We start from the raw sequence: 24,825 nt of genomic DNA on the forward strand, positions 1-24,825 counted from the left end.
TCAAATATTCATGCTGTCCCACTCAAAAAAAAAACGTATTTATTCGCAGAGAATCTTCCAGTGTATTAATTAAAAATAGTTTAATATGGGTAACTAAACTAAAATTATAAATAATTCATTATACATTCTGTTTTATAATACTGACTCATTAATAAACAGAAAGATCTCAGTGTCAGTTTAACTTTATGCATTACTGTCTTTTGGTTTTAGGGCAACTTGAAAATCTTATACAGTGGGGCCATCTGGTCAGCCAATTCAAGCAAAGTTATCTTCATGTCTACTCATACACAATCTTCTATGGATTAGTAGCTTGATTTTCAATGAAAGGAGTACTCTTGCGTTGGGCTCTGGAAGTTGTGTTACTTGATGTATAATGATTGGGGCCTGAAGGATTGTAATGGCAGCTTACCTCTATAGTTGATAATTTCAGTGCCAAGAACGGGGGTCATCTCCAGGACAGTGATGAAGGCTTTGTCCATGGAGGTTAAGGGGAAGGGAGACATGCGGTGTCTTCGCGCCACCTTGGTAATGTCAACTGCACTGTGACCTACAGGGAGAGAGAGGGAGAGGGAAAAAAAAGAGAAAGGTTTACTTTCAACCTTTATGATTCCACAAAACACCTGAATTCTCAAATACAAAATTCCTGAATTTGACGTCAACAGCATAAAATGGACGTGTATGTTCGAGCATTATAATGAAAAGCACTTTCATTTCAGAAAGGGCAAGCAATTAGACCTTTAAAAATGTAAGAGCATCAGGCTACTAACAAGAGCAAGAGAACTGACCCCTCCTTGCTTGTTTGAGGTTTTAGTATATTATCAATATCCAAGAACCCAGAGGCAGCTTTAAGTACATTGCTTTATATTTTGTTCCAGGCCCTAGCAACTTGTCTGTCTTTGTGTAGAAAATCACATTATTTTCAATGGAAAATGATTTAGTTCATAATGATATTATATTACTAATCAATTTTAATTTAACATATTAAAATCAGAACCCTTGTAGTTGCCTTTGCATTTATTTCTAAATTGAAGGTTTCTAGTTCAAATTGAAAACTGCAAGTGTTTAAAATAGTTTGTTATTTTAAAGTGTATCTACATGTCCAAAGCCCTGTTCTGTAAACAATACATTTTCCACACAAATCTGTAATTATGTAAAGGCAAAGGCAAAGAATACACCCTGTTATCACAGTCGTGTGGCAAGTATTAATTTAGGGCAGGGAGAAAGCCACACTTTGTTGATATGCACCTCTGAGGCAATTTGTACTTCCAAGCACAGCAGTAAACAGTTCAGCCTAGTCTTATTCCATCTTTTCATAGAAGCTTTTATGTCTAAACAAATCTGCCGAGTAAGATTATATAATAAAATGTGTTCTGAGATACTTCATCGCATTTTAGATAGGAGATATTTAGCAATTAATAATCATCTTCAGAGACTGAAGGAGTAGATTGTAGGGTGGAGTAGGCAGGTGTAAATACACTGTTCATTTATGTAACAGACTACAGACATGCAGATCTTGGAATAAGCTCAAGAAGAAAAGGCCTTTTTTTTCCTTTCTTTCTTTCTTTCTTTCCCTCGCAAAATAATTTTGAAAAATGTAAGTTTGCCTATTTAGAGAAGTACTTCCACCAAAGCCAGAGCATGCTATGACTACATCAAGAGTTACAGAGAAATGTAAATCATGCTAACCATTCACCATTACAATATCAGGGGAGATTAGCATTTTGGGGAGAAGAGGGGTGATATTTATGTGATAGATTTTTTTTTTCAAATTATAAAGATTATACTGCTTGATTAGTATTTTTTATGAATGCATGTGCTGTTTGGTTTATACAGATACGTTTGGTTTTTCACTAGGTAGACCGTATTATTGCGAAATAGAGAATCTGTAGAAATCATTTAGAGAAACCATCTAAGCAGAGAGCACTGTTCTCCACTCTCCAGATCTCCAGATTTGCAGATTGATCAGTGTTTGGTATAAAGGTCACATTTGGTATGAATGTCTTCCATAATGAATTAACATTCTGACAGACTTTTATTCATGATGGCCATTTGCGATGCACATACTCCTCTTTACGATGCATAAACCTTTTGAATATCAGGGCCTTGTCTCTCATGAGGTCCCTGCCTAAACTTAGTAGCTCAGGGCACTTTCCGAAGTGAACTACTTCACAATTCCATTTAAAACATTAGTGCATGTACACAAGACAAATTGAACATGTACCAGCTAAGCAACATTTGAAAAGCAAATGACTCTAAAGGCTAGAAAAATAACATCCTGGGACCTTTCATGCTGCATTTAGTGAACAGGTGTTTTGTACACTACTAACAAAATGATGCAGATTCTCAAAAAAGCTCCACGGTCTGTATCTTGGCTAAATCTTCATCTAAAGATTCATTTGATAACATTTGTATCCAGCTAAAAGCCATAGCTAATAGACTTCAGCTACTGTAATGGTTACTTAAACACTCTGCCATTACTTCCTAAGATGAACATTTTATTTATTTATTTATTTTGAAAGAACAGCAATAATTATTGATGTTGCCATACACCCTTTAAGAGTTTGAATATCTGAAGCAAATATTTTCTGTTAAAGACTGAAAATATTCAGTTAATCAGTCATTGATAACAACGAACAGATTATGGGGGTATTGTAAGCTTAATTTCATCATAGGTTCTTCTGCAGGACAGGCTTTCAGTATTGGCAGGCTATCCCAGCTAAATGTCTGTGTTACATAATCTGACAAAATATTTACTTATATAATGTATCAGGTAAAAAATGGAGATCAAAGGAAACTGCACAGAGAAAGATAAAACTACTCATCTTTGGAGAAAATGTTTTCCTGGGTTAGAAATGCTATTAAGTGGCTTGGTTATCTGTCTTTATTACTTGTCAAAAAAGTGAAAAGTAATGTATTACGAAAAGCCTTTCTTTCCTTTAATTTATTTTCAATAAAGCCTCTGATTTAACTGGAAGGCCCAACAATCATTCTTGCCAGTCTTGCCAATTGTTATCTTCCTGTCACAGATACATGCAGTCTTCACATTTGGGTCACTTATCATGATACGCGCAATAGCAAATCATTCTGATCCAGGGGGTGACCAGAGTGGGGGACAAAAAAATCTATGTCTATTTACCAGTTTCCTCACAGCAGGCACTGAAGCATCCACTGATCGGGGTTATACAATAATGATTGGCAGACTGTTAAAGCACCACTGTATGCAAGAGTCAGTGAAGCCTTCAATCGGTTAATACAAAGATTTATTTTTGGTTCATTGTTAGTTAACATATACTGTAGTAAGTTATTGGATCAGACAAATACTATACCGTCTATACATAAACAATTAATTAAAATAAGTAGATTTTTAATGAAGTTGTTGTTAACAGTTAATAGATTCAGACACTAACACTAACATAAAGATTACATTTTTAATTACTTTAATTAAAGGAGATCTGCTTAACTCTTTTGGGTTGGTGTACTAAACAATAGTATATGAGATAAATCACCTCCATATGAAATTAAGAAACTTTTCAGGAATTCATTTATGGGAGTTAAATGACTGTTGCCATACATGACAGTTGATCAGTGTTAGACTAGGTTGATGGGGTGAGATGTTTGTGTTAAGTGTTTTTGGATCATCTCATTTAAAGAAGAGTAATCTGAGAAATACGTAGGATTTTTGTAATGTGGATGTTTATATTTGTCTAACATTACTCATAGGTACGTTTAAGAGAAATATGTTGGACAGATATCACAACCCACCAAACGATTTCAGTTGGTAGAATGATTCCAGAATGTGCTCTCAGGTGAATACCAGATGCTGTCATAAAATATCTATAAAATGCAGATTAATACAAATTCAATTAACTAATTGTATTTACTAAATTGTGATTCACTGGCTTCTCCTATACAGATAGAATAACCCAAGCCTTCATACCAGGTGTTAGGTGATAGAGGCTCATATCATATTTTTGCAATAATCCATTATTCATTCAGCACTTCAAACAGTCTGTTATAAGTTGAGTAGCACTTCACTAACACACCTCATGTTCTCAGATGCTATTAAAACATAACTGTTAGTAGCAGTAGTAGAACTAATATTACTACTAAAAATATTATTGTAACACTCATACAGAAAATGCAGTCGGCACATGATTACTGTATTGTCAGAGGGTCTAGGTCTTATGGGCTGGAGTGGTTTGTTGGTGATAAGGATTTTATCCCAACTGTCCCCTCATTTATTACATTATTATTAGTGCTGTTGATGTTTTTGTTGAGATAAAAGGTGTTTTCACATTTGATTTATGTGATCACAATATGGCTAGTTCTTAGGGTATTTAAAATCTAAAATGACAGACTAAAACATTGGTTTACAATTCTAAGAAAGCCAACATTGAAAGTATGAGATCAATTTAAAATAAGCAGGTTGGGACAGACAAAGCACCAAAGGGACAGAAACCAATCAAACCCGAGAGTATACAGAATTTTATAAAAGCACCCACGTAAAATATAAACTTTAAAACAAGGGAACCTTGAAAACAATACCTTGTTATAAACTGCAGAACCCATTTTATAGTATACTGTAAGTGTAAATAATGGAATTTCTAATATGCAATCAGACCAAAGCTTAAAGATATAAAGTTCTTGTTGATTTTGTTTTCTCATAAGAAAGTACTTAAAGTACACTTAAAGTATACTATAAAATGGGTATTGCATATCTTTGACAAGGTATTGTTTTCCTGCTTTGCTTGTTTTTCAGGTTGATATTTTATGTGGATGTTTTCACATACACCCTGTTTTCATGGATATATATATATATATATATATATATATATATATATATATATATATATATATATATATGCTTATTATATTATTACAATATGGAAATTGATTAACATAAACAAATACATTTGGTTGACAAATATGGTGATAGTTTTTTCACTATCCAGGAAGTAATGACACGACACATCCGAACGAACTGAGAGAGCATACATGCTGGAGTTTGACATTTTGTTACTTTTTTTTTTTTTTTACATGTTTTAAATTTTACATTTTAAAAGCTGCTTATAGGATAGAGTCGATCTGGAAGAGTGATACGTAATAATGCATCATCAGCAATCATGTGTGTTATGCTTTAAGGGTGGATTATAGGACGATGCTATCTAAACTCACGACCTAGTGCTTAATAAACATGCTAAGAATGTTGCTGAGCAAACTAAAAGGCCCCTAGTTGGGATATTCAAGTTGCCTAAACTGCAACCACAATTATTTTACACATTTAGTACAACGTATCACTCTTGGGGCTCAGCTCATTCATTTCTGAACAAGATGTATTTCCTTTTGTTGCCACAGCATGCAATCTTAGGAGGGTACATTCTTGTAACCCCCACTCTCTGTACTGTTAGCCTAAGAAACTTCCTCACTTTAGGGGCTGTGCCTAAAAACAGGTTAATTAAATTATCTTAACATATCTGCATAAACAATAAGAAACTTTCATTCAAGCCATTCTGTATACATACATTGGAATAGATTAACTGCAGTATGAAGAAGGAAAATGTCATCTAGTCTGACCCTTTCTTTTAAGTTTCTTTATAGGTTGCAGAGAAGAGGTGGCAATTAAGACATATTAAAATAAACATTTCTAAAAGGCACTCAAGAGCTAGAGTGATGTTTAACAAAAACAGTTTTCTCTCATAGCAGGGTGTAAAAAAATACATGGAAACCTACACAAGATCCTTCAATATCCAGCACACAGTAAGACACTCTGTATACTACATTTGATATTTAGTTGATATTCGATATTAATTTTCAGTAGAATGTCAAATGATTATGAAGGAAGAGTAATGTTTGCTTGGACTTGAAAAATTATCCTATATACAGCTGAAGAAAGGCATTTGTTCATACCCGTGACAACAATATACATAACTCAGATTCAAGATTCAAATCATAATTTCTGGTGGAAACGCTGTAGTAGTTTACTATTAGTAGGTAGGTCAAAGCTTAGATTTTATCTTGCCCTTATTCAGTTAAAAATAAGGGCCCTGAAAAATATAAATCATATAATCAAATCATAAACTATGTTGGGTTTTATCTGGAGTACTTACTAGCTCGTAGGATGTTTTCTTTGCTGCTGCACCGAGACTGCACCTGTGAAGACAGAACAGGAAACGTGTCAGAAATAAGACTCCCTCAAAACAGTGAGAAATTAGCTCTCCTGACAGGCTTCAGAGATTAGAATTTTTCATAATTAAGACAAGAGGTTTGTAATACATGACATTAATTAATTTTCTTATGAAATTATTATTATTATTATTATTATTATTATTATTATTATTATTATTATTATTATTATTATTATTATTATTCATATCATATAGGTTCTTAAAACCATATTAAGCTTAACTGTCAGATGGTGCTCAATAATACCTCAGGTATGACCCGAGATCAGCAATTATATAGTAACAAAGTGAAGTTTGGAACCTCACTTTTTTTTTTTTTTTTTTTTTTTTTTTAATATATAGAGAAAACCAATTAGATTGAAACTGGGATATAAATACATAAATAAATACAATTAAAAACAAACAAATGAACAAACAAAAAAGTGACATTAAAATACTTGTGTAGTTAATTGCATGCAGTATATAATGCAGACGAGACTCATGGTTGTTACAGAAAGACTTGCAGTATCACTTTCTGTCTGAGTTGTAAAGAAGAACGTAACAGGTAAAATTCAAACAAAGATATATGCAAATATTAAGCTGTGAGCTAAACAACTATATAACTCTATAAACTATACTATTAAACCAATGTGTGGTTATTTTTACTCAATGGCTTTTCAGGCCTATTTTATTTTTTCATTTCACTGGATCTTTGGAACATTTCTATAAACAAAGTCAAATATAATAGCCTCCCACTTACAGACCCAGTGGGAACTAAATGCTCACCATCACTTTGGTTGTACTTAAGTAATTGAAAATGGAATAGATTAAAATGGACATTCTTACACTTTACTCACACAATGTAATACTGGTAGAAAAAGCTGTGAGTTTTTACACACCTAGAACCTTCCCTGCCCACACCCATACACTTTAAGTTTTGAGTATAAGATTTTGTAATACTCAAAGTGTATATGACTTCAGAATGACTGAATAGGGCCCAATAAAATTATTATGCATCTTGGTACAATATATCTATTAATATCTAATATCAGAAGCCTGCTAAGGTGGTAAAGAAAAATAAAGGTAGCATGTTCTGGGTCAAACGTTCTAGTCAGCTAATGAGTACAAATGAGGAGAATGCTGTAGGTGAGTAGTGGCTTTCCTAGAGAAAAATGTTAATTAACAAGCAAACAAAAGAATAACAATGACAACAACAACAACAGTAATAATAATAATAATAATAATAAACTTCCCTTTTAGGCCAGGAACATAAGTGCTATTAAAAATAATCTCTGGTATTTGAAACAACAGAGGTTGTTTGATTTAATTAGCAACTGGATATTCAAGTTGCCTAACCTACAACCACACGTCCAGTAAAGAGTATGGCGTTTGGGGCCCAGATTTTTAATTTCTGATACAGACAGACAAAAGAATGACACTACAGAATACCTGTGCTGAGGTGTGTGCTGATATGTTGTATTTGTTGTGAAAAATTATGCCCACAAAAGGTAAACGTTGGACATGTCATCCAGCATTGCAATCTCACTAATGTTAGGCATTGAGAAGAGATCCTTCCAGTCAGAATGAGATCTTATGTTGGTATACTCAGCATAAATATGATTTAGTTTGATGAGCAAGCCAGCCTATGTACAGAAAAATCATAACTATGTATCCTGAATAAGGAGCAATCAAGGTCACTTCTGAACCCGTGAGAGTTAGGGGAATGCTAAAGATACAGAATTAGTTTGTTCAGTGTTAATTGCTTATCCAACCATAGGGCCAGCTGCCACAATGTGTACGACATGTTACTAGTGGGATGTACAGGTCAAAATGTCATTTGATATCTGTGAAGACATATGATGGCAAGTTTAGTACAGCCCACAGAAAATTTGTTTCACAATTATGTGTTAATTAGAATGTTTGGGTGGGGCATAGCATTTCCAAACTTTACTTTATATTATTTCATGTAATCATTCACATTTACTGTTAGGCATTATTTTGTACAGTTAAAGTACATGTCAAAAAGTGTACAAAGTATGAACATCCTCTGTCAAAAATATTGATCCTCTTCATGTAATCATGTACAATAATATCAAACAGAGAAAAGATGGACTTTAGTGACGAATATTTAACGAATATTAGTGAGTTTTGAATATCAAGACATTGTAAATTATTATATGTTCCTTTAGAAAGAAACACTTGTCAAGGACTACTTCACATCCAACTACAACAATCCCAGACCTTCAGATATAATTGGTGAGATATTTTCCTGGTAAAACCTAGGAGATCACAAGTGTGTTTTCTTTAAGCTTATAGCTCTGGCAATAAGGCAATAGAAACCACATGAGGTAGTCCTACGGATTCCATGATTTTGCACAGATGGCTATAATTGGTTCACTGCAAGGGAACAAGTCTCCAGGTAGCTTGAGATTGAGATAGCACATATCAGTAAAGGGCAAAAGGCAAAATAAACAATTGTTTATTGTTAGAATATCCAAGGTGCCCATGACATTTTTTTTTGTATCTAGCTCGTCTTCATCAGCTCTGCTCTGCTTGGACAGCTGTCCCTAAATGTGAATGTCTAAGACTCTTTGTGCTCAGTAAACACACAATCTGCTGGAGATTATAAGACTGCTTTCTAGGTGGTCCAGTAAGTGTCTGCTACAAATATGTATACTATTCTAGATTTTCTGTTTTACAATACAGTTTTTAAAGAATTTAACCTTAGAAACATTCTTCATAACTAGGGCCCTGTGTTTTACACTACCATCTTTCGTAGGTTGCATTTTATTCCTCCCAGTGCAAGGTGGTTATGTCTTCTGCTAAATTAAACCACTTAATTAATAATCTCTTGATTCCATCTCAATTAGTTTTTTTCTAAAAATGCACATTGGTGTGTGTGGAAGCCCTCCCATTATGTTCTATTCCACGATTTGATATTGACTATAAATTAGAAATTGACTAATGCAAACCATATCAAACATATATCAAACAGCAGTACAATGAATTTTGGTTTAAAGCTGATTAATTATTTTGTAATTTAAAGACTAAAGATATTTGTCAGTTGTTACCTATTTTGTAGATGCCAATTGTTCTGGGAATCAGTGCCTTTTTTACTCTTTTGTTGAAAAGCGTATTAATAATAAAGGGATGCAGAACTAAATAAATGTATGTAGCTGCTGCCATTTAATCAATGCATGCTAATAGAAAGACTAATTGAGATTATTAATCAATAAGTGGTTTAATTAAACAGAAGTCATGACCACATTGCCCTGGGAGGAATTAAGTGCAACCTAATAAAGTTGGTAACATAAAATGCAGGGTATTATTCATAACATACAGGAGTCACCATTTTGGTGTTTCATAATTAAACCTTTTTTGACATACTTTTGACTTTTGTTTTGTGATGATTTTAGCTATAAACTGTCGTATCAAGGAAATGTTCAATGATGCAATATATTCCTTATATAGTTGTCTAATGTTTCCTAAGTCACATCTCAAAAAGTGACTCTCGCCTCTCGTAACACACTTTTCACAACGTCCTTGGCCTAAAAGGAGGGATGAAAATATGCACTAGCATACAGCTTTGTCTTGAGATACTGCTTCGAGATGCAAAAATACTACTACTACTTCTAATAATAATAGTAATAATAATAATAATAATAATAAAGACCACAAACACCAACTTAAATTGTAAACACTCTCTGGAAAAATGAAACTAGTGACGCACAGTATGGTAGTCTTATAGCCAAGAAAGCAAGGCTAATACTGCATCTAGTGAACAGAAACTAGAAACAGAAACACAGTGATCCAACAGACACACCATACAGCTAATAAAAGAAAGAATGTTAGAGGAGAGACATCGCTACGGAAGGAGGAGAGAAAAAATAAAGAAATAAAAATAAGCAAGGAGCTTAAACTCATAACGCAAAGCAGCGTTTGCGAATGGGACCAGCTCCTTTGATCTGTAATAGTTACTCGCGAGTCGTAGCCTCTATGCGTCCTGAGTTCATCTTTAAGCCCTTCCAACCTATAGTGGAGCTATTTGTGGACAAAAACAAAAGATTTGTAATAAACAGAGAAGTCCGAAAACTTAAAAACCAGAGGGTCATTCTTAGTGAGTGAGTGAGAGAAAGAGGAAAGAGAGAAAGACAGAGAGGATAGAAACATTTTGTCCTCTTTGAATTTGTCAAAGTTACACAAAAGCATCTAAACATTTGTTGACATTATTTTTTTAAATGGGGGCGGGGGCAGAGAAAAAGACATGCAACGCTGCAGTAAACCAACATTATATATAGACACAGGAAGCAGCTTCAAACTAATTTGTCTCATTGTCCGGAACATGTGTTTAACATGTTCATTGTTCCTGTATATATAAACAAACAAATCATTTAAAAAGAGTAACAACAACAATAATACAAATAACAATAGCTGGTTAAATAATTAAAAGTTACAAAAATATACAGTACAAACAACAGCTCGTGATGACAATTTCAACTGTATCGTACTTACCCTCCTGTAATTTTTATCATAAATCCCATAGCCTAACGTTTTAAGATATTGAAATAAGCATTACAAAACATATACAAGTTAAACTCAAATGTTCATTTGCAAGATAACTATGCCTAATTCCAATGGCTTTTCTCTATATCTCCTATGGTTTTGCCTGGCCTAACGTTTACAACACTATAATAATACCATAATTTGCTGTAGTACATATTTCTAAGGATAGCTTTACACTTTTAAAGAATTTACTATGATTAATCATGACTGGTGCATTATTGTTAAGTCATAAGAAAGCACAGAAAAGTATATATGTGAAATGTAGAGGAAAACCATGTAAAGAAGTAAACAATTACCATGGTACAGTATCATAAGGAACAAAACATTCTTTCATCACAACAGTTTACATTCAGGTTTACTTTCGAATCATAAAAAAACAGGTGCCAACAGCATGAGGTTTGACATATAGAATGAGCCACTATACTGCACAATGTGGGTACAGGAAGGCACTACTAATGCAGCAAATATAAAACATGGAGAGGACATTTTACACAAAAGGCACAAACACCCTTGGGGGCTTCAACAAAGACAAATCGCATGCAATACATGGAACCACCAGCCGAAAAAACCCATTTGACGACGGGAAACGAGAGGAGGCAAAGAATGACAGGGAAAAGACAGAGAAAGCACCAAGCACAGTGACACAAACAAACTGCACAACAAAGGAAGCCCCAACCTCCCTCCTCGGCCCAGTCAGGGCAATTGCCTCTCAACACTGCTGACAGAGCCATGCAGGCTGCAAGACCATTAGCAGCTTGGCCATGTGCTAGTGCAATGTCTGGACTTTTAGGTTATGGGGAATATTCTGTAACATAACTAGCCAGGAGGATCGCACGCAAACTGATTATTTTCTATTTCATTGTCAATTGTTCAGTTGAAAAAAAATGGAATACTACTAGCAAATCATACATGTTGCTACTGTACTAAAAGGTCAAGGATAATAACTGCAAATCAAAACTATATTGAAATTAATCCCTAATCACATTAACAAGCATTTTACAAAAATCACAATCTGAATCTACTCTCTAAACGATTGTAAGGATCAGCACTTTAATACACAATCATACTTTGCATGTGAATAAATAAGATAAGTAAATGGGCAACAGAATTTGGCAACAACACTTGGGTATTCTGAAACCATACACAGCAACTTGTAATGTCTGGGAGAATCTTTATGGGCAGTTGGTTACACTGAACCAAAGAGCATCAGAGGATCACAAACCCCTTCACACATTGTTACACTTCTTGTTTAATGCTTAGCCATAATAATCGTGGTTAATTAATTTCTTGCAAGTAAGGAGCAGAAGTGGGAAACATCAAAGTAAATACAACTAGTATGTCAGTGAAATAATTGCATGTGTACCTTGAGCTAAATATTGATGAAAACAAAAACTTATAGTTTCATTGGGTCTCCCAAACATTTCTACCACAACATTTCTGCAGATGACTTAATAGTAATTCTCCAGATTTTCTTTGTAAAATTTCTTTTCTTTTCATTTCAAATTTTAGGCCAGTTCATCAGAAAATTTGAACATTATAAAGGTCTAATAGATTTATAAAATAATAAAAATGATATTGTAGTCAATCATTTTAATAACATTTTAAAATATAAATTTGGCGATTTATAAAATAGATTTTCACTGAATATTTCTCATTACTGCCTATAAAGAAATATTAATATGGCTTCAAACAAACATGATAGTCATGTCTTTATTAAATACCTTTGCTAATATCTATGTAGGATTCTTTACATAATCTGTAACAAGCAAACCAAAATTAATCAAAATTAAAATGTGAAATCCCGTGAGCAATTATCATGTTATGTACAAAACCGATGAGCAGCATGTGGGTGTTATAAATTGAAAGTACAGGTCATCTACGGTCAATTAAATTAGACCCACTGCACTTCTACAAAGTTTAGGATTTAACATTTAACTATTTACTTTTAGTTCTAGCTTCCTCCAGGTAATACAGAAACAAGTCTTCCACAAACTGGTTATTTATTAAATGTCTCCAGCTTCCATGCCTGCACCTTTGTGCCGCCCACATTCAGGGAATATAACTTTCCTGTCTATCACATTACAAGGCACAAAACAAACAGAACATGATACTGAAATCAATATTTAGTCAGGAAGAACTCAAACTCAAGTAAATTGTATTTTCTTAATAAATTAAGTATCCATACATTGTCTCTGTAATTATAATTCAGTTTCATATTAATGTTTTAAATGTATGTTAGTTCATTATGGAATTTTACATTCTTCATATTGCAGAGACCATTATTTTTCTAAATGTTTTCTAATTTGTGAATAGATAATAGAGGTACAGATCGAGCTAATATGGTAAGGATACATTTAGACTGAATGGGATAATTTGGCCTGAGTTTTTAGTAAATACATCTGCCTATTAATTATTTTAAAAAGTGTTATTGTCAGTGAATATCCAAACAGTTGAATGTTGGTCTTCAATCTGCAATATCAGACATTCCTACTGTTACCTGTCCAGTAGCTTCTAAAATCTGTATTCAATGTATGGAATATTTTGGGATGTTAGCAAAAAACAAAACAAAACAAAAACTCTGTAGTCTCCATATCATGCATGTTTTAATTCTATATAGATTAACTGTCTGGAGGGAGCCCTTGTGAATGCAAATGGCAGGACATACAACTACAATCTGTTCTGTGCTGTACAGCAGAGGAACCCAGGGAGTTGTTAAAATCTAACTCGTGTTCAAGCTGTACTCTTGCACAGGAGGGAGCCCCTGTTATGGATGTAAAAAAACAAACAAAAAAAAACACCTAGGAAGTGTTAATGTGCTGTTTCAAGCTAAAAGCTTTTCAAGGATCTAAGATATGAGTAGAAGTCTGGCCTTTGTGCACACACCCAGTAAAAGTTACAATTAAAATATATGTTCATAATACCCAATAAGTCATAGAAATTTCCATTTAAGTAACAATACATTTACAATATGTCTGTATACTAATTTAGAAAAGAGTGAAATGTTAAAGGGTTAAAATAAACCTATGAATATAATATTAAATACCACTGTTTACGTCTGAGGAACCCACCAACTGATTTAATATGATTTGATCCTTTTACTAAAATTTAAATTCCGGAGGGCAAACAATTCATACAAATAAACATGGAGCTGTGATTTCTGATCAATATTTGCTCTAGCGCATATGCATTTTTAGAATACCTCAAATGTACTTCAACTTCACTAATAATAACATAATAAAATGTATAATTATAATAATTATGAATTCAGTTTCCTAAAACATTGTATAATTACAATGGTGCGTATGCCTTAGAGGTCACAATGTAATTTTGTTTAATGTTTTTGGTTCTTTCAGGAAAAGCATGTTTTGATAGCCTTTATAAAAGAAATAGAACATCAAATTTGGTTAATTTTGGATAGGAGTTAATTATTAAAATTAATGTATTATTGGAGGAGATTTTAATACTGTTATGGATTAAATAATTGATAGGAAGCCCCCTAAAACCTTAGTTGATACAAAATATGGACATACTGAACTCTAAAGATTGGAGTAACACCCTGGGAGTACAGTTCAGAATTTATCTGCGGTTAACTGCTATTGAATTCATGAGTAAAGTAGAAATTAAACCTGCAATGTCAACAGAACATACTAGGGGCTGATTAAATAAAAAAATGCAAATGGATTTCGTACTGCTTAACTTTGATGGTATCAAATCTAAAATTATTTGTGGTGCCAAACAGAACAAACTCAGCTTATTCCATTTTACAGTTAATCTACCGTACAAGCACTAAAGTAATGCCACACTCAATGTAATGTTTTTCTAATTTGATGCAGTTTGTAATCAAATGTAAGGCAGGTCAGTGAATTACAGTTAAAACATTTTTATTTTTATTTTTTTACATTTTATTACATCCTAACTTAAACATTCAATGACAAGAAATCATCCAGAAATATGAGCATTTGAAAGAAAAACAACAACTTTCTGTAGCCAGCAGGGGGGTGTCTTGTCATGCTGTATTGTACAAGTTAGGCGAAACAGAAATGTTTGTAAATTGAATGCAGTTAATGGCTGATTCTAAAAGTAAAATTACATTTTATTGAATATATCATGTAATGTTTTAAAAAACAAAGGAAACAAAGAGATTGGGCTGTGTACTTTCTATTGATATATTGATTTATTTGTTCAACCAACTCATTCAAAATAGAAGGGTTTGTTGTGCATAATGGCTTTTTTTTGTATGTACATTTTTAAGTGGAGTTTCTGAATCTTGACTTATCCACCATGGCATCAAACGTGTGTTTCAACTTCCCTATATAAGATTCGATTTTCAATACATCTACACATGACTGTAGAACATTATTTATAAATGCGAATATAACATTTAAAAAACTATTTTTAAATGCATTAATTTCCACCTGTGCAGCAATCAAGCAATATTTATATATTTAGCATGAGCACAATATTAAGGTTACATGTTTAACCTGGCACATGTCACAACTGCAGGTTTAGTGATGGTGGTGTAGCTTGCCTTTCTTCCAGGGTGGAAAGGAAATTAAAATGCATTATGGTTTTATGATCTACAGTTGCCAGTGTAAGTGAAAATTGGGAGTTGAAAGTCAGATTCTTCGACTGGGTTTAGGGGGGCACAAACATAACAACCCCCCCACCCCAACCTATGCCACTGCTTTCAATGTGGCTAAACCAATTTTCCCTACTGTAGCAGTTTAAGTTCTATTGTGGATGTTTGCAGGTCCTGATATTTTACATTTAATACAGTAAGAAATAGCACTGCGATATTCAGAGCTGCAACTCTTTTGCAATTTTTCACGTTAGCATCATGTAAATATTTTGTATTTAATTGGGCCCCTAGTATTAGTTACCGGAAAATTTAAAATGCGATCAAGAGTGTAAAAGGCAATACATCTTCAGGTAGTGATGAACATCAGAGTTTCTATGAGAAACTGTTTAATAGTTTAATTTATCTTTAATTTATCACCTTATGATTATGTAAATATGGTGATTTGGTTTTGTTCTACGCAATACAAACTCTTTACAGAGGTGGTAATAGTTATGTGAAACTATTTAATGGGACATCTCAAAGGTTTGCTTTTTTCTACCTAGATCTGTTTTATTGATAAATCAGAAACATTTTAATTGAGATACTATGGTAACAAAATTAAACAAAAATCCCATTCGCAGATGTTAACGCTATTTCAAAAAATTGAAAATGAAATCTCAAAAGCTCTAGAAATAATTGATACGTTCCCTCTGTTATATGTTTTAATCTTAAATCTCAATAAACACGAGATTTTACCCTTAAAAAGAAGCTGGATATAAATCAAATCTGGAACATTCCTGTAAAAGAAATAGTAGCACATCTGGGTATCAAGATCAGCAATAAGCTGTGAGAAAGAAGTGACTTGAATATTAAACCTATGCTAGAAGCTTCGAAAAGGAAATTTAATTTGGCTTGCCGGAGACTTATCTTTTCAAGGAAGGGTATTATGAACAAAAGCAGAGGGTATATGAAGGGCAGCTGACATATTCTAAGCATTGGAAATACCCAAATCAATGTATAAGGAAGTTAATGAGTTGTACTATAACATGACCTGGAAAAACAAATGCATTAAAAGGATGAGATTGAATATATTGAGTGAAGCTTAAATGTCTTTTATTTAATAATGTATATTATATCATAATTTTAAGAAACAATAAAATAAAAGTGGATTGAGAGAATTAGGTGGGTCTTTGTTTGTTACAGTGGTGCCCACATGATGTTGGATGTTTCACATACAGGCATTATCAGCTTGGTGACCGTACACTGATGTTATTTTTAAGGAATACCAAAATTATTAAACACTAAAAGAGTTAACTAATCATTATAGAATGTCAATTATATAGATAATTTAAGCTTTTAAAAATAAATACTACATCCCATTTTCATTCCATAGTTTTTGATGCAATTCCTGGTGATATTATCTTTTTTTTAAAGCTTAATGTAAATATAAAAGTATGTATGGAAAATTATTTGTATCTATCATTAAATATGATTTTTTTGAATAACTTAAAATTTAAATTAAATGACATCTGACTTCAAAAAATATTTTCTGGTGCTATTTTTGCCAGGACAGCTGATTGAAACATTGGCAAAAACCGCTGAGGTTGTTCACATAACAACAAACAAAATATAGGAAAAGTATTAAACAAATAGATGTTAAGCATTTAAGAACATTTAGCAGTTTGATACCCTAGTGCATCCACCTGTATTTACTAATCTTGCAATTGAACTGTATTGTCCTGCTGAACCGAACTAAAGTAGTACGTCAAATTGACTGTTAGATGTCAAACTGACAATTCTGATAACTGTGATGATTTGCCCCAAAGCAATGATTCTGAAGTAGTCATTCTGAAGTGAACATTTGCCGTGTCCCGCCCTCCTAATGTATTGTAGAATTTTATGCAGCTATCCATTGCCCCCCTCAAATAAATATTTAAATGACGTGTAAAAGGTTAAAAAGCTTTAAAATATTGTACCCAGTAATTTTAACATTTAAATTGTCCAACTAAAATGGAAACTCTTGGTAGCAGTGGCACAGTAGTACTTAGGAAAGTTAGCCTTTCTTTATTTTTTTAACATTTAATTTTGTAAAGCACTGAAAGATGATCATATAACTCATCTGAAAAAAAAAAAAACTTTGAATGGTAAAAATAAATAACTGTTTAAAAGCTGGGGTTACTCAAAATGCAGCAGTATTATGGTTTAAAAGCAGTTTAAGTACAAATAACACTCCACGAACATAACAGTGAAAAAATGCCTCATCCAAAACACAGTGAAACAAAATCATATGCATATTATACTCCAAAACATTAATCTAATCCAAAGTAACATCAAAAGGTCAATATTTGTGACCTGAGATTTTCCTCAGGAAAAGGTCACATTTGTTTTAACATTTGTGACAATTTATTTCCCTCTGAGGCATGAGTAAGACATTTTGTTCTGACTATGTCAAATTTAGATTCTTGCTTGTTTTCTGGGCATGTTTTGCCATTTATGACTAAAGATCATTTAACAAATACTAACATCTGCAATGCTAAAAAATAGATTGTGTGTTAATCTAATGTAATCTAAAGAACAATACTGTTCTTCACTTTACAAAACCTGCTAATTAAAAGCATTGTAAAAACATTATTGATCACCTTGATCTTTGTTCTACTCTGATTTAGTTTAACTTCAGGAAATAATATATATAATGTGTATATATAACGATAGGCTACATAACATAGAAAAGGTTAATTCTTATAAAATCATTGTAATATTTAAGTAATATTTAATTTTAATTTTTTTTAATACATCATATCAATCATTAATTGGAGGAATAAAAGACACAAAGCTATACAGGTATGTGATTGCAAATACTGTATTGATGTTATTAAATATTGAGTGTTTACATGACAAATTATTTTGAAAAGCATGCCTTCTCATGATATAAGTCACTATGTATTTCACACACAGCTAATAATGTACATACTCATTTCAAAATATAATATGAAATGCCTTTTGTATGGTTGATACAAAGAACAAGGATTTTAAAATACACACAAGGACTGTATCCCCTGCATTCAATATTGTGTTATTTAATTTTTCACAGTACATTACTGTTTTTGTGATTATTTTATACAATAATTAATTATAATTTATATATCATTATATAATAATTATACTATTAACTCAGTGTAACAGCGCTGATATTCCATAAGTAAATTCCCCTTTACTGCTGTTCAGAAACAGTCTGCTAATAAGTGCAGACAACCAAAAGGCATAATCAACAGTTAAATATAACAGTAAGAAATTAACATAGCAGGGAATCACAAGATTTAGAAAGTGCTATTAGTGTTTCCACAACAAAGATAGAAGGATGATTCAATTACAATATGCAAGTGATCCAAACAGAAGCATCTATTTGTAACCTGCCAAACCCATACTTGCATGACACAAGTTCTGAATTTTACTCATTTTCAAGAATCTGTTGAATTTTTGAAAATGACATGCACGTTTCATGCCACTGGCGGCTTACCAGTTTGGTATGGCCACTACTCAAAAAGTACCATTTGATGAATATTTTAGATTATTTTATGTTGATACAGCGTTTTACTTAAAAAAAACTGTAAGGTGTATCATTTTTTATTTTTTTTTGTCTAGTATAAAACTTTTCAAACACATACACACATTAAAGAAACTGCAAAAGTTTTCAGAAAAGCTCTTAAAAAGTTGAATGGCGATTTCCCCATGGTCCTGTTTGCATGTGTAGAACAATGAATTGCTCCACTGTGCTCTCAGCAGAAATAATACTAGGCATAGGACGCATAATAGAAAATGTGACAAATCAAGACTGAACTAAATAAGGGAAATGCAGCTGATGCCAAATATCTCCTTTAATTAGAGCTATAATGCTTAACCACTGGCCCTTGAGCTTTGGAGTGCAACCTCTCATCACTACGTCACAAAGCCAATTTTAGCAACAGCCCAATTCCCAACTGAAAAATATTAGAGCATGAAAATAATGTACATTTTTTTATAGACTCTTGTTTTATTAGTGGTAACATCATTTTAAAAAGTAAGGGGGTGTTAATATGAGTTCCTTTATAATAAGCGGTTATAAGGAAAGATTAATGGACCTTTGGATTTCACAATCCTGTTAATGCAAATACCGATTCAATGTTTGAGATTTAGTGTTACAGCTCATATCTCTGTCCAGAAAGCTGTGGCCTTGAGCAAAACCTTGGCCGAAAATTTGACTCCCAATGTTTTCATCAGTTATTCTAAATCTGAACATTTTCTGTACAGTGCTTTTTGCACCTCAAGTCAGCTGACAAATGTAATGTACAATGAGATCAGTCAATAATATCCAGAACACTTTGCAAAACTAGCCTGTAGGGCAGGGTGGCAAGAAAGAAGCCATTACTAAAAATAAGCCATTTCAAAACACCTAAGTGATCCTGCATAAATGTGGCAAAAGGTATTGTGGTCAGATGAGACCAAACTTAAAATTTTTGGTATGAATCCCAAACGTTTTGTTTAGCGCAGATGCAAAAACATCTCCCAGTCAACACCATCCCTACAGTCAAGTAATATGGTTGGTGGAAGCATCACGTTATGGTGATGCTTCTCCTCAGCAGGGACTGGATTATTAGGATTGAAGAAAAAATGGATGGAACAAAGTACAGTAAATACCAGAGGAAAACCTGCTTCAGTCTATTAAAGACTTAAAACTGAGGTGAAAATTCACCTTGCAGCAGAACAACGATCCAAATTTCCAATGGAGAAGCAGAATGTGAATGTCTCCAAATGGCCTTGTCAAACAATAGGCCTTAAACCCTACTGAGAATCTGTGCAAAGACTTGAAAACTGCTGTACACAAGTGATCCCCAGGCAACTTTAGAGAGGTTGAATACATTTGCCAGGAAGAATGGGTAAAAATGAAGCTGCCCATCACACTCGCTGCACAGAGCATTTCAAACCTACAATGCATTTGCGTTATAGAGCCATACAACATATTATCTTACTTTATGAATACATTTGAGACTAACTCCAGTAGTTCAGTCATATACAGCATAACATACATAAAGCTCTGGAAAAAAAATAAGAGACCACTCCAAGTTCAGAAATCAATGTTAAGTGGTCTCTTATTTTTTTCCAGAGCTGTATATACATATATATATATATACATATATATACATATATATATATATATATATATATACATACACACATATATATATATATATATATATACATACACACATATATATATATATATATATATATATATATATATACATATATATATATATATATATATATATATATATATACACATATATATATATACACACACATATATATATATATATACACATATATATATATACACACACATATATATATATATATACACATATATACACATGATATATATACACATATATACACATTATATATATATATATATATATATATATATATATATATATAATATAACAGTTGTTATGTAGCCTATCGTTATATATACACATTATATATATTATTTCCTGAAGTTAATCAGAGTAGAACAAAGATCAAGGTGATCAATAATGTTTTTACAAAGCTTCTAATTAGCAGGTTTGTAAAACTATTACTACTGCCTATATTATTATTATTATTATTATTATTATTAAATTTAGCCTTACCGCTATTCCCTTGGCAATTTACGTGAGTAAGCTATTCAATCAAAATAATACAGGCTACATGAACACCATTATACAGAAATAGTCGAAACGATGTGTACAGTTCAAAAACAGAAGAGAAATGTAATGAGACACCGTCTAAGAACGAGGAACATTAATTTAAAACAACTCTTCAATTTTATGTTTTATGTTTATTTTTTGAAAATACAGTGCTTCTGACAAAGCTAATGGGTGTGTTTTATATTTATCAATGTACTTCAATGTATTTGAATGATTAATAATAATGTATTTTTATTGGTTTCTTACATATATATTACTTATTATGGACATGTTGAGTTGAGCTGAGTATATCAAATAAATAAATATACACCTAACATCTGGAATCGAACTCACAATACCAGGCTTGCAGCGCTGATCTTTACCACTGCGCCACTGGAGGAGGTATAATGTACAATCTGCTTTAAATAGCCTGTGCACACAAACAACTGTCCGGTTTAATTAAAAAAGTTCAGTCACATACAAGTAGTCTCAGATAGATGAATAAAATAAGATAATGTTCTATGGCTCTCTAACGCGAATGCACTGTGGGTTTGAAATGCTCTGTGCAGAGCGTATGATGGGCAGCTTGTCTCATTGCAGGGAGAATTGACAGCTCTCTGCTCCAACACCAGGCAAAGTAGTAGATCATTGATCCATGTCTTGTCCTGCCCTCTGAGAATGATTGACGCTAGGAGGTAATACAAGGATGAAAAATTGTGCCAAAATTAAAAAAGGAAATAAATAAATATACAATATTTATATATTTATTTCATATTATATTTATTGTTTAATTTATTTTGTTATTTATTTTATTTATATACTATTTATTTATTCTTTTTGATTTTGTTATTTATTTCCTTTTTAATTTTGGCACAATCTTTTCATCCTTGTATTAACTCTTTGTATTTATTTCCTATTATATTTATTTATTTATTTATACAGTGGGGGAAAAAAGTATTTGATCCCCTGCTGATTTTGTACGTTTGCCCACTGACAAAGAAATGATCAGTCTATAATTTTAATGGTAGGTGTATTTTAAAAGTGAGAGACAGAATAACAGCAAAAAAATCCTGAAAAACGCATTTCAAAAAAGTTATAAATTGATTTGCATGTTAATGAGGGAAATAAGTATTTGATCCTCTATCAATTAGCAAGATTTCTGGCTCCCAGGTGTCTTTTATACAGGTAACGAGCTGAGATTAGGAGCACTCTCTTAAAGGGAGTACTCCTAATCTCAGCTCGTTACCTGTATAAAAGACACCTGTCCACAGAAGCAATCAATCAATCAGATTCCAAACTCTCCACCATGACCAAGACCAAAGAGCTGTCCAAGGATGTCAGGGACAAGATTGTAGACCTACACAAGGCTGGAATGGGCTACAAGACCATCGCCAAGCAGCTTGGTGAGAAGGTGACAACAGTTGGTGCGATTATTCGCAAATGGAAGAAACACAAAATAACTGTCAGTCTCCCTCGGTCTGGGGCTCCATGCAAGATCTCACCTCATGGACTATCAATGATCATGAGAACGGTGAGGAATCAGCCCAGAACTACACGAGAGGATCTTGTTAATGATCTCAAGGCAGCTGGGACCATAGTCACCAAGAAAACAATTGGTAACACACTACGCCGTGAAGGACTGAAATCCTGCAGCACCCGCAAGGTCCCCCTGCTCAAGAAAGCACATGTAAAGGCCCGTTTGAAGTTCGCCAATGAACATCTGAATGATTCACAGGAGAACTGGGTGAAAGTGTTCTGGTCAGATGAGACCAAAATCAAGCTCTTTGTCATCAACTCAACTCGCCGTGTTTGGAGGAGGAGGAATGACCCCAAGAACACCATCCCCACCGTCAAACATGGAGGTGGAAACATTATGCTTTGGGGCTGTTTTTCTACTAAGGGGACAGGACAACTGCACCGCATCAAAGGGACGATGGATGGGGCCATGTACCGTCAAATCTTGGGTGAGAACCTCCTTCCCTCAGCCAGGGCATTGAAAATGGGTCGTGGATGGGTATTCCAGCATGACAATGACCCAAAACACACAGCCAAGGCAACAAAGGAGTGGCTCAAGAAGAAGCACATTAAGGTCCTGGAGTGGTCTAGCCAGTCTCCAGACCTTAATCCCATAGAAAATCTGTGGAGGGAGCTGAAGGTTCGAGTTGCCAAACGTCAGCCTCGAAACCTTAATGACTTGGAGAGGATCTGCAAAGAGGAGTGGGACAAAATCCCTCCTGAGATGTGTGCAAACCTGGTGGCCAACTACAAGAAACGTCTGACCTCTGTGATTGCCAACAAGGGTTTTGCCACCAATACTAAGTCGAAGGGGTCAAATACTTATTTCCATCCAAAATACCATGAATAAACAATACAAGCACAGAAAAAGGCAATCACAAGTGGGATTAAACAAGCTGCAAATCTAAAACTACAAACCTGTCCTCGGTGTTGGCTTTATTTATTATTAGATGCTACTGTAGTTTGCTAGTAGCGGTTGCTAAATTATTTTTATGTCTGTGCCCTTGCAGTGATCTTTTCCTGCCGCCACCCTTAGCTTGAATAACTAGATGCAATGGGTTCACTGTGGATTTCTGACTGCCTGTCCATTTCGGAAGTCACATCGGCAAAGCTGTTCTGATCCTTTTTCATAGCTCCTGGTGATTTAATACAGCCAGACATGGTCCTATTATATTCTGAGCTGTAACTCTCATGTAACTTGTGGAATGCAAACATTTTTTATTGAAATCGGGCCCAAATACTTCTCTCCCTACTATGAAAAACTGCAGCAAATCATTTGAATCTAATATTGGAGATTGTGCAGTTAAATTTATTATAATTATATAACCTATTTTAAGATCATGAAAAATATTCCCAATGGCTGAAATCATATTTTTTGGAATGGTCATTCCTATGAATTCTATGCCAGTTACTTATTATAGTTACATATATTGGATTATTATTATATTAAAAAATTGCATACATATATACAGTGTATATATGCAGTGTTTATAGTGCAGTATCCTTTAGAAGTAACTAACTTGAAATCATAGCAATTTGTAACTGAAAATTCAGGATATGAAACACGCAAAAAAACACATTTATCTCTTTGATGGAAATATATGAAGTTGTGTATCGCAACCCTTACAAGTAAAAAAAAAAATCTCACCTGTCAAAAAAAAGTCTATTTACTGGTTTTGCTCCTCATTTTAAGTAAAATCTAGATGTTGGACCAAAACTCTGCCGATATAACGATATATTTAATATCGTTGGCCATTTCATTACACATTTAAAAAAAAAAAAAAGTCTATTTAAAGGTACTATTTTATACAGGGTGATTTTTTATTCATCAAACCATTTTAGTTGATAAAATTTTTCTAACGTCTGCAGTCTTGGAACCAAAACTTAAAATACTTAATGTACATATCAGGAATTTAGAATTTTTTTATTTTTATAATTTTTTTTAGTTACAAAGTTTTGTGATGAAACATAATGGTCACTTTTGGCCTTAACAATATCATTACTGACAAGATACATTGTGGTGTGTCCTTTTCAATGGTCAAATTTGGATCTGTGTTACTGAAGACAGACTCAATAATTGATATTTTGAAGAATAACCTTCCTCTTCCTATGGGTTACTGTATTAATATCCCTGAAACTGGGCAAGAGGTGTATTCTTTGCAAGCAAAACATTCCATTATTCACCATCGACATGTCATTTCACTTAGAGGAAGACGTATCGAACATGTTTTGCATCGAGGACTATATTTCCCACATGTACTGGTGCTTCTAATAAATACATAATGATGTATGCATCTTTTTATTTTATGAGCATCTGAAATGG

General features: G+C 33.3%; 1 protein-coding gene across 12 annotated transcripts in view; it reads right to left on the reverse strand.

Moving 5' to 3' along the window:
- The window catches only part of gphna (gephyrin a), a 278,299-nt gene that overhangs the window by 48,061 nt on the left and 205,413 nt on the right, over nt 1-24,825 (reverse strand). For 7 of the 12 annotated variants that reach the window (XM_066694145.1, XM_066694146.1, XM_066694144.1 and 4 more), the window contains 2 exons: nt 6,108-6,150; nt 410-547 (listed from right to left, as the gene is read on the reverse strand). In XM_066694145.1, coding sequence (XP_066550242.1) covers nt 410-547; nt 6,108-6,150 — 181 coding nt within the window. Of the gene's footprint in view, nt 1-409; nt 548-6,107; nt 6,151-10,139; nt 10,203-24,825 lie in introns of all 12 variants that reach the window. The other 5 variants (XM_066694142.1, XM_066694139.1, XM_066694137.1 and 2 more) reach the window with 1 other exon arrangement.

This window comes from Amia ocellicauda, chromosome 21, assembly GCF_036373705.1.
Source record: "Amia ocellicauda isolate fAmiCal2 chromosome 21, fAmiCal2.hap1, whole genome shotgun sequence".
Taxonomy (NCBI): domain Eukaryota; kingdom Metazoa; phylum Chordata; class Actinopteri; order Amiiformes; family Amiidae; genus Amia; species Amia ocellicauda.